Here is a 12,057-nt window from a genome sequence, read left to right as displayed (position 1 = left end):
CTGCTTAAAGAATGCTCTGCTTTCTGTCTGGATCATTGAAAAATATGCATTTTTTTATAGAATTTTATAAAAAGTTGTCTAAAGTTGGTCTTCTTTAATAATTGACTGTGTCCAAGGCTATCAGCAATGATTAACCCTTAATCTAAACGTGTTTGCTTCCCAACAATATAGAGTAGGTGTTAGCACATAGCTGCTTTAGTATATATACCCACCGAGGCAGACCCATAGAACAGGAACACAAACATTCATTTCGAGAATGACAGTGTGGACCTTTTTCGGCGTTTGTGTTCCTGTTTCCTGTTGGATGTCAGGACAACAAAAGCTCAGAGTTGCTTGTGAGTTTCTTGGAAGAAAGTCATTTATTTCAGTTTGGTTAGTTGTACTGACTTAATAAGAATATCTCTGTCTCAAAAGGAGGGCTATGGTGGCCCATTGGTGCAAACGCGCTACAGCGGCCCAAAAAATATCCAATGTGCTGCACTTTCAAAAACGATGTAAATACATAAACACAAATGGAACGCTTGTTGACGTTTGGGGATTGGCTAAAAGTCACTCTCGCAGAGTAAGTCTGTTTCATAATTGTAAGTGTTTTGTCAGTATATATGAAATGACTAGGTTAGCTACATTAGCTCGTTGGTTACAGCAGATCGTGATTGTCTTGCAGAATTTATTTATTTGCAGTATTTTGTATTCACAGCTTTTGGTTTATGCAGCAGTAAGGGTTGCAATGCTGTTGTCAAGTCGGTTTCGGAACATTTGTGTTATATTTGCAGCGTTTTGAAACTGCAGCCGTTTCTCCTAATGGAAATGTTTTGTTCTGTTCTATGATGTTTGCACCCCGCCACATTTAAAAAATAAATAAATGATTATTATTTAGTATTAGAAATGTAGGTGTGCCAATTGAACACTCTCTAATTCTTTCCAGGAATCCACATTTACATCCAGAGCAAATGTTCCTTCTTTTGGAAATGATCCAAACCTGGACCTGTACGTTGCTGTGACTAACCAAGAAAGAAACACAAACTAGAAGATACAATCACAGTTTGATTTAATAAAGACTAAAAAAAGTAAACCTCAAGAAATTGCACCCTTTTTAAAAAAAAATGTATTTAAAAAAAAAAAAAACAGGTTTCTCCCGCCCCTGTTGCACTTTGTAACATTAGAATCCAGTATCATATGACTGGATCACTTTATCTGAATATGTTGAGAATTGAGATTCAATATTACACGAAGATACACACATTCCCTGATTTGCTGATGTCTTTGGTTTCTTTTCTTAATTTAAGGGTGTGATGATTGGGTTAGAGGTAGGGCTGCTCAATTAATCGTATTTTAATCGCAATTACGATTTTGGCTTGCAACGATTAGGAAAACAACGTAATCGAAATAAAAACGATTATTTTTATATTATTATTATTATTTTGTATTGGTTTTTCAGTTTAATTATACTTAAAGTTCAGGGTAATCAACTGTTAAAGACATAGGCTACTGTTCAATTTTTCTTCAATAAAAGGATGTTTTCAAAGTAAATGGATAATCATTTTTAATAATCGTGATATCAATTATTGACCCAAATAATCGAGATTATGATTATTGCCATAATCGAGCTGTGGACTTTAAATCTAAAGGAACTTTTCCCTTCATTTCCTCAGAGAAGGTGTGGCGGCTGAACAAGCAGTAAACCCAAAGGAGTCCTCGGCAACCGTCCCATAAAATCCAAACTGAATGAAAATGCCACGGTCATTCCTCTTTGTGTTGTGGTGGAGACGTCCTCAGAAATGCACAATGCTAAACCCAAACTGCTGGTTCACATTCAAAGAAAAGGCACTCACAGTGTTCTTATTGTGGCAGTGTAAAAAGAAGAAAGTACACTTGTGTGCTTAAAAAAAAGGTAATAACAAATAAATGAAGTCCCTTAAAGTAAATACACCTACAGGTTCAAATATTAGAGCTCTATTCTCTCAGTGTATCCTTCCACAGTAAACCCCACACACAGACCCGGAGGGAGAACATCATCTGAGTTAATGTCAGAATAGACGTCGTTGGCCACTGCCAGCAGAGCTCTGACGTCTATTTAGAGCAGGATATTTTAAGCGAGTGGCCCACTCAATTGCAGTCCTGTCCCTGGTCCCTGCGCTGCATCACACAGTGACAGACACCACTGTAACTCAGCCAGAGACTGATTGTATGATACGTTTTAAACTCAGCAAAAAAAAAAGTGTAATAACTACGTTGGTCCACAACTTGGGACGTAGTATTTCTACAAAAACGCCTCTGAAATTGTAAGATCCCTAAAAAAAATGTCACCATTCATTCCAATGGCTGGCGTCTATGTCACGTGATCTTCAACTTTCTCCCTGCAGAAAAAAAAAACATCGCAGACCTTCGTTTTATTCTCGGTGTAAAATGCCTATTTTAAGGTTAGTTTGGCCATTAAAATGCGTTTTGATGTCATTTGATGCGAGAAATATGAGTTGTTATTTCAGATGATGTGTGCAGTGGATGTACATGATCTTTAGTTTGCTAGTTATTACGAAGATTACTTCAGGAAATTGTGTCTATACAACGTTTTCATTGTTACCAAGGTGGTTGCTATAGGGACGCTGCTATCGATATTATTTCTGTTATGTTGTGTAACTGTTTAATGGTGTTATCTTTATTGCTACCCCCTTCCCCGTCAATTTATAGTGTTGGTCCACAGTGGACTAACAACATTGCTCAAAATCAGTTTAACCAAATGTAGACTCATTTTAACCCTGATGTCTGGACCTGTTTTAATGAGCAAATCACCAAAAATGTCCTGTGCATTTTTGGGAGAGGAAAAAATGATTATAAATAAAAAATATATATCTAAAATTCCCCATGCTGAATCATCACAGCATTTGACTTAAAAATAAAACGTGTTTCCACTTCTTTCTTTCAGCTCAGTACAGAGAGTCTTGAATAAGTCATTTAGAGCCCAGGTAGGTGGGACTTCCTGTTTCCCAAAGCTGCAGACAGGAAGACGTGATGTCAAGTCGTCCTGAATCCACTAACGCATGTAGAGTTTTATGAGGCCCGCCTGGTGCAGCTGTTGCCATAGGGACAGTTCCATACGGAGGTCGTGGTTTGCGTAGAAGCCCACCGAGTGGTAGACGCTGTCGTAGTAGTGGTCCGAGTACTTCTTAAAGTCCGGGGTCATGAAACCGTAGGCACTCACCTTCATCAACAAAAGAGACACAAAAAACAGTCAGGACAACAATTCTGCCATCTTATCTTCTAGAAATCTAAACAGAGATGTATTCTGATTAAATGTATCTCATGATTCAAGCATGACTCACTGTCATCCCTATCAACTAAACTAAAGACAGCTTGAAAAACAGGTTTGACAGAGATTATTAAGGACACTTTTTCATGATGGCACTGAACTGTGGTCTAACTGTGAGTCAATAGCAGCATATAACTAGAGAATGCAATTCCTGAAGAAATTGCTAGCGGGAATGCTTTATGCTGAAAAGCTGACGCTAAACTGCTATGCTGAAATGTAATATGTAAGAAGAAAGTGAAGAATTTAGATTTAAATGATACATGAACACTGGGGGCTTGAATGTGTGATGAGCAGTGTTGGGACTAACGCGTTACAAACTAGCGCGTTACTATAACGCAACTACCTTTTGCGGTAACTAATAACGTTACTAGTTACCTATTCCCATTTAGTAACACCGTTATAGTTACTGTGATTTAAATGTGTGGGTTACTGCGTTACATTATGTGATCCAACTGAACCGAATCTCCCTGCGGATGTAATTAGGCGAATACAGTGATGTCCTCTCACAGTACCATGGAAAAGTGAAAGTGACCAGAGCGGAGTGATGATTGGTTAACGCGGGGTAACATTTCAGGGTAAGCCAATCAGAGACAGAGTTGGGCGGGTCTTGCCTTATGGGGAAAATACACAGACACACAATCACGATTGATGCCTGTCAAAATGTCTAAACATATCTTTTGTGTTTTATTGTTCCACTACATTTCATAATGATAATTGCTACAATGATGGGGAGTTGTCTTTTCTCTTACTGTGCCACAGAACAACACAAAAACTTGTATTTGTATTGTTATTATTTTTAAAGTAAAGTAACTTGTTACTAGTTACTGTTATAATTTAGTAACTAATAAAGTAACTAGTTACTTTTTTGAGAGCAGTAACTATAACTATTACTAGTTACTTTTTAAAAGTAACTTGCTCAACACTGGTGATGAGTGAAGAAAAGAAAGTAAAAAGGCTTTGAAAAGCAGCAGAATATTTGAACTGCAAACTTTTGAACTAACTTGATGGTGAATGATCTGTCGCCATGCCAATGGCATTTGATGACATCCCATAATATGCTTAGATGCGTTAATGGCTGCATCGGTACCAAATCTGTGAAGTTTTGGGCCGTTTGGAGCATTTTCACTGAAGTTATGAGAAAACCGTGTTTCATGGCGAGCATTGTGTTGTCATGGCAACAGCATTTGAAGAAATCTCAAAACTGTCCCGTAGATGTCTTCACGGCTGGACTGTTAGCACACGTGAAGTTTGAGCACTTCTTGAACATTTTCATAAGAGTTATAGAGACATCATCTTTTATTGCGAGGGATGCGTTTCCATGGAAACGGCATATGATGAAACCCCATAATTGACGTAGAGCTGTTGAGGGCTGGACCGGTGATATACAAGCAAAGTTTGGGGGGCGATCGGACCGTGTCCATTGGACTTACAGCGACATCGTGTTTCATGGCGAGTGGTCTGTCGCCATGGCAACGGCATTTGATGACACCCCATAATACGCTTAGATGCGTTGATGGCTGCATCGTTACCAAACCTGTGAAGTTTTGGGCCGTTTCGTGCATTTTCACTGAAGTTATGAGAAAATCGTGTTTCATGGCGAGCATTGTGTTGCCATGGCAATGGCATTTGAAGAAATCTAAAAACTGTCCCGTAGATGTCTTCACGGTTGGACTGTTAGCACACATTTTGAACATTTTCATAGGAGTTCATGTATAGCGACATCGTCTTTTATGACGAGGGATGCGTTTCCATGGAAACGGCATATGATGACACCCCATAATTGACGTAGAGCTGTTGAGGGCTGGACCATTAAGCATTATCTGAAGTCTGCTGCTCTGAGCATGTCAGTTGGAGTTATGACATCATCGTATTCCATGACCCAGGTGTTTATATTTGAGCTAACGACTGTCCAGAGATCAAAGGTTTCCATGGTGATGTGCAGTAATCAGTGAGAGGAGAGCATTTTCATTGTTCTGAATGAGAGATAAACCTCTTACATGTGAACGTTTTGTTGAAGAACCGTAACAGATATCTGTGAAATTTCAAAACGTGAAGCATGTCAAGGAAGTTGAGTATCTGAAGTGTAATTTTTGTGTACTTTCGGGTTAATAATGTGGCCTTTTTGGCAGATTAACTAAAGGTGTGCGGCTAATGCTGTGAGTAAAGATCAGCCTGAAATTACAATGGGCTTTAATGGAGACATGTTGAAAGTTTGTGTCACTTCATGCCCTCAAGAGGCATTTTGTTTAATTGTTTTGCTTTATTTTATTTTATTTTTCAAGCTACGAGATGTTTTGCTACGTTTGTCATGAAAAATTATCTCTCAGAAATGTAGGGTTTGGGAATTATGGCAGTTTTAAAAAAAAATATGAAGGCAAATTTGAAACTGTCCTCCGCTCTAACTCTGACATCACACACACGCCTTAACGAGCTGCGCAATGTTAAAGCTGAAGAAGGACTCTTTACCAAGGTCTGAACAATGTTTAATATTTCTAAAAGTATGAATCTAATTTAAAAGTTGTTTAATATGAATAATATCAGAAAGATGTGTAACATTTTAAAGTTGGAATGAGGTTTCTGAGTGAAAGTATGAAGGAACAGTTAGCAGTTGAAGTCGCATGAAGATTGTTCAAGTCTGAAGATTTTCACCATTGACTTCAATGTTAAAAATGTGATGTATTATGGGATATATCTCTGGAATTATGAAAGTTATGAATGAGAAAAGCAATAGCAATCGATTCCGACCGAGCTGAACGTTTTGATGTTCGAACAGAGTTTCTGCGATGTGGAATGTGGGAGAAGAAGACCGGCAAAATAACGGGGGGAATAAAATTAAAGAATTTCGTGCGTCGAATAACAGATAGTTGGAATGCTTTTATCAGCAAGCATATCTCAAATTAGAGATAACAGAATGTGCAAGGCCAACTGCCAAGAGTCCAAATATTCTCACCTGCAGCCTTGCCCTACAGTAAACACACAGCTGACTGACAGTGACTATTTCTTAAAGTAACACTGAATTCCACCTGGTCGCAGGTGTGCAGAGCAGCCAACAGCATCACAGCCCCCGTTGACGGACGGTAAATGTCCCTAAATTTGGTTTGCATGGTGTGAGATCGAAGGAACCTGAAACAAAGACAACAAGAAAAAAATGTAAAAGAAAAAGAGGAAGGTCTATTTATGTGTGAGCAACTTCCTCTTTTTCCCTTTGTGTGGGAAATGTTGTCAGAGGCTCACTCTGGTTTCAGCCCACCTAATTTAATCTAATTTCCAACTATTTGAAATGTGAGCCCTGCTTTCATTCTGCTCACCTGTTCCGTGAATAATTCGCTCACCTGTTTCTGAGGTAACGGACGAAATCAGGATGGTATATCTTCAGCTTTTTTGCTGACAAATCCTCTCCAAAGTAGTCGGATGGACTGTGGAATTAAATGTGAAATTAATAGGAAAAAAAGCTGAATCATAAAAACTGTCACTAGTTAAAAAGAGTAAAAGTTCATAAGAAGATCAAATAAATCTTTACCATGTGCAGACCAATTACAAATCGAATCTGAATGTAGTGTTTACTTCACATGCTAGGGTTAACATGATTAGCATGAGCTTTCTCTAGCTAGCCACAAGGCAACACTTGATAGGGTGTGAATATGTAAGCTGTAGAGATTAGGGCGTAGCACAGTGAGGTTTAAAATCTTATGTGGGTAAACAAACTGCACGAACCACCAGCTTATTGTCTAACACGGGGAGGCTGCTCTTTATGAAACAAGCGGCAAACTCAGAAACTGAACAGGGACGTTCTCACTTGCATTCTCTCAGTATACAGCAGGGCGTCCAGTTTTAGAGGAGTCTATGAGAAAATTACCCTACTTCTCATTTGTTTTATAACCTCAGTAATGTTCATTTAGTAAATAATGGTTCCATTTTAAGCAAAATAGACAAAGCAGCATATGATTTAGGGTGTGTGCACATTGTCATTGAGAACACGCAGCTCAATGCGTTATCCGGTTTCAGTTAAAGGACAGTTAAAGGAATAAAAAACAGTGACATACAAAGGACATTATTGTGAGTCAAACTGCATCCTCATTATGAGAGCCTGAGAGTGTTGCTTACTTTTTGTTCCGCTCAGGTCCTGTCTCTACTTTTGTGTGTGTAGCTGCAGCCTTCATCAGCAGGTAATCACGGCCGTGGTCGGGTAGAAAAACGTATCGGGTTTCCTGTTGGAGAAGAACAGAGTGTGAGGTGACTCAAGCCTGAATGTGGTATGTCGAAATTTTTGCAGTTTATGGAGGATTTCTTCTCACACTAGACTTAGGAGGGCCTCTATACCCAGCACCGGAGTAGGCCCTCATGGAGTTCATCATTGTGTTGGTGGAGAACGTGTAGTGGGTGGTCCGAGAGCCCACGTCCTGCTCAAAGCCCTTAGTGATGGCCCCATTGGTCCTGAAGAACACAAGCGTCCACAAATTCAATAAATAAAACTGTATTTGTTATAGGGGGCCCATCTGCATAGGCAGTCGAGTAACACAATATGTAAATGATCAAGGTAAAGGTATGGTATATATACATTTTAAATCAATAATAACAATAATTATTATTATTCATTAAGATAATAAAAGCAGTATTATTATTATTATTATTATTATTATTATTATTATTATAGCTGAGGCTCCTGGAAGACAATATTCAACAAGCTTGGCTAATCCCACAATTACATAATAAAATGCAGGTTACTAATTGTTTAGCATTGAAGCCTACAACGACAATGCAATTTAAATGCATTTATTATAAAAAGTGCGAACAAACAACCACGATCTAAATAGTCAACACAGAAAGTCACAGAAGATTTACTAAAGACTGTTGCGTAAGGGATAATGTGCAGCGACGCAGTCATTATGGGGAAAAGAACACCGACAGGCTGATCAGGAGCCCGACGCGAAGCGGAGGGATCTAGATCGGCTTTTTTATGGATTTAGAAAATGATTTTATTGATTTAAAAAATAGTTGTATTGATTTAAATTGACATGCATCCGCTAAGAAAAATAGTCCGTTGTTACCGTTTGAACTAACGTAGCAACGGCAGGAACTGCTTCGATAGCGTTTTTGAGGAGCTTTTTGATTATAGATTTGAAAACATCGCTGCTTGCTTTAAAAGTAGCACAATTCATTATGTCAGACCTTGGAAAATATCTAGATATCCCTGCCCTAATGCCAAAGTAACTGCACACTGAATATGTGTCGCCGTTTGATGTCTATGTCTGGACCGCTGCGTAAAAAGGAGGGTTTCTGCCCGTTACTTCTCCGCTGTTTTCTTGTCCCTCTTGTCTTTTTCTTTTCTTCACTGGGGACTCATCAGCCACTAACCATTCCTCCAAATTACTGTGCTCTCCAAATATATTAAAATGAATGTTAAAATCCTCCATGTTGCTCTCACACGACAGCGGAAAACTAAAGACAATCAGACAGGTTGCTTGCTTGCTTTTCAAACTGTTACATTTGAAAAACAGTTAGAGCGTCTCTTGTCAGTTTGAAAAGCCAACGGTAGGAACTGCTTGCGTTTTTGAGGAGCTTTTTGATTACAGATTTGAAAACATCGCTCCTTGCTTTAAAAGTAGCACAATTCATGATGTCAAACCTTGGGAAGTATCTAGATATCCCTGCCCTAATGACAAAGTAACTGGCAACTGAATATGTGTCGCCGTTTGATGTCTATGTCTGGACCGCTGCGTAAAAAGGAGGGTTTCTGCCCCGTTACTTCTGCGCTGTTTTTCATGTCCCAGTTCAGTTGGGCCGAAAAGCAAACTGCATGCAGTTTGCTTTTCGGCCCAACTGTATACAGTTAAATCGACCGAACTTCTTTCTGAAGATGTGAGCGTCCTTAACAACGGTCAATAAGTCCTTGACAGCGGTCTGTCTGATCGGTATTAACAACGTGTCACGTGTTCTGAATTAACCAATCAGAATCGAGTATTCAACTAAGCCATGTAATAATGTGAGATAAATGGATGGTAATTCAGAGACACCAGCTGTTGGTGTGCAAACATCCATAGAGACATCCTGAACCAACCCAGTCTCACGGCATTTCGTGTTCACCAACACGATTTTTAATCTATTGATTCGTGTTCCCCAACACGATTTGCCCCTTTTCTTCGTGTTGCACAGCACGATTTTAAAAGCAATGTATTTATATTGCCTACAGCACGTCTTTTTCTCCGGTCGGGTCGAGGAAGACCTGAAGCTGTGTGGTTCATAAAAACATGTTCTTACTCAATATCAAGCCACAATTATTGCTTTTATTTTAAATCGTATAATTTCTGACTTTTGTTGCCGTCTGTGAGGAAAATAAATGGGGCTCAGAGCCTCAGGATACTGAAATCTGTATTTTTTAAATATGTTTTCCTTCTAATTTGTTATTCTTTTCAAAATAACACACTGTTATTTACTCACCAATAACACACAATTATCCTTGCTTTTATTTATTGGTTTAATTCCATAATCTCGGGCTTTTTTGGCGTCCGTCAGGAACTTAATTTCAAAATAAAATATCCGGAAACAGACGTAGGACATAAGGGAAATTTCGAGCGTCATTGCGATTGTCAACCTTTCTGAGTTTAGGATGGCCGAAGACACTACACTACCCATAATCCCCAGCTATCGTTTAGGACTACAGTCCCCGTAAGGTTACGCAGAGCGTCAAACAGCTGTGTGAAATGGAACGAAACCACGCCAGACTATCCAAAACTGGAATCGAACGCCCACCCCCAGAACTACACATGCTGGCTATTGTGTTTCGCAAAATGTTCTATGGGACGTCTCTACTGAACGTTTTCGTTTTTCCCACAATTAGAAGTTGCTAGTATTAAACACATTGGCGTTATCAAATGTAAAACTATTATATATAATTTATTATATTTAATAAATGGGTGAAAATCGCTATATATACCCACATGACAGCTCATTGTTACTTTGTAATTCTACTCCACTACAATTCAGAGGTTAACCTGGTATTTTTACTCCACTGCATTTATTTGAGTTACTTTGCAGATTCTGATTAATTATGTGAAATATAAACAACCCTTAAATCAGACTTTAGTTACACCTGAGTAAAATTCAGGTAAGGTGATTGTCAAGTGCCAACAATCAGGAGAGATATTTGATAGTTGGTGCTTGAGAAGACTAAACATGTATCTACAATTGACGAGTAATAAAGTATATTCATTACTCGTTATTCTCTACTAATAGTTAATTAAAGACTGTATATTATGGCTATTTTTCACATCCCTTTCAAGATTTTCAAAGGTTTATTGACATATCATATACACAACTACGGTGTAGTTATGCAATGAATGAAACACTTGGGTCACAGGTTCCTCAACAGTGCATTACAAGACATCTATCAATATGTGTGAACCTCCACCATTAAACTGTCATATTCTGCACATTTCTTATTCTATCTACATACATACGAGTATAATTCATATGTATAATATCAGTTAAAACAAGTGCTTCAACATAGTTAACATTGCAGGAAAGCAATATATTAGACGTTAAGTACTTTGTCAGGCTTAATATTTATCTGTAGATAGATACCCCCAACGTTTTTTTCTTATTTAAAAGAAGACCTTAATCTGTTATTTAATGTTTAAATAAAGGTTAATTCGTTTTTCTGTTTTGCACCTCCTCCTATTAATATCTCTGTACATTCTGCACTAAACTGTTTTATTGTAGAGATCACTTTATAGTATTCAGTATTCTGAGGCTCTGAGCCCCATTTATTTTCCTCACAGACGGCAACAAAAGTCCGAAATTATACGATTTAAAATAAAAGCAATAATTGTGGCTTGATATTGAGTAAGAACATGTTTTTATGAACCACACAGCTTCAGGTCTTCCTCGACCCGACCGGAGAAAAAGACGTGCTGCAAGCAGTAGAAATACATTGCTTTTAAAATCGTGCTGTGCAACACGAAAAAAAATCGTGATGTGCAACACGAAAAAAAGGGGCAAATCGTGTTGGGGAACACGAATCAATAGATTAAAAATCGTGTTGGTGAACACGAAATGCCGTGAGACTGGGTTGCCTGAACACACATCCTGAACACACATCCTGAACACACATCCTGCTCGCTGTAACCCGAGGCTCCGCATGTGACAGGACTTGAGAAATAAACTCTGAGCTATCTCACAGTTCAGATGCAGCTTGTGGGACTAAGACACGTTTCCTAACCAGAGCTGTGGTAGTAGCCTGTATATTAAACTATGAGTGTGGAGTCTGCACACTGTGGTGGAAACATTTCAATCTACATGAAATACCCTTTTGTTTCGTTTTTAACAGCTTTTTAAAGATGTTGCCTTTCACTTTCATTAGTTGTGATTTAGTCATGACCGAAAGAACGAGATTGCGGATACAAGCGGCCGAGATGGATTTTCTCCGCAGGGTGGCTGGTGTCTCCCTTAGGGATAAGGTGAGAAGTTCAGTCATCCGGGAGGGACTCGGAGTTGAACCGCTCCTCCTTCGCGTCGAAAGGAGCCAGTTGAGGTGGTTCGGGCACCTAGTTCCTCCTTGACCTGACTGCAGCCTTTGACACCATCTCACACCAAATCCTCCTTGACAGATTATCTTCCATTGGTATCACTGGCACATCCCACACCTGGTTTAGATCTTTCCTCTCCGGCCGTACTCACTTTGTCCAACTCAAACACTTCAAATCACGGTCCCATCCAGTCTTCACTGGTGTTCCTCAGGGTTCTGTCTTGGG

At 39.0% G+C, this 12,057-nt stretch overlaps 1 protein-coding gene across 3 annotated transcripts in view; it reads right to left on the bottom strand.

Moving 5' to 3' along the window:
• Positions 1-2,748: 2,748 nt before the first annotated feature.
• The window catches only part of st6galnac (ST6 (alpha-N-acetyl-neuraminyl-2,3-beta-galactosyl-1,3)-N-acetylgalactosaminide alpha-2,6-sialyltransferase), a 44,519-nt gene continuing 35,210 nt past the window's right edge, over positions 2,749-12,057 (bottom strand). The window contains exons 6-10 of one of the 3 annotated variants that reach the window (XM_034227555.1): positions 7,603-7,741; positions 7,412-7,515; positions 6,640-6,723; positions 6,258-6,430; positions 2,749-3,199 (exon numbers count right to left, since the gene is read on the bottom strand). In XM_034227555.1, coding sequence (XP_034083446.1) covers positions 6,271-6,430; positions 6,640-6,723; positions 7,412-7,515; positions 7,603-7,741 — 487 coding nt within the window. In that variant the 3' untranslated portion in view covers positions 2,749-3,199; positions 6,258-6,270. The remainder of the gene's footprint in view (positions 3,200-6,257; positions 6,431-6,639; positions 6,724-7,411; positions 7,516-7,602; positions 7,742-12,057) is intronic. The other 2 variants (XM_034227554.1, XM_034227556.1) reach the window with 2 other exon arrangements.

Source organism: Gymnodraco acuticeps, unplaced genomic scaffold (genome assembly GCF_902827175.1).
Source record: "Gymnodraco acuticeps unplaced genomic scaffold, fGymAcu1.1, whole genome shotgun sequence".
NCBI classification, from domain to species: domain Eukaryota; kingdom Metazoa; phylum Chordata; class Actinopteri; order Perciformes; family Bathydraconidae; genus Gymnodraco; species Gymnodraco acuticeps.
This window is presented reverse-complemented; position numbering and strand designations above follow the sequence as displayed.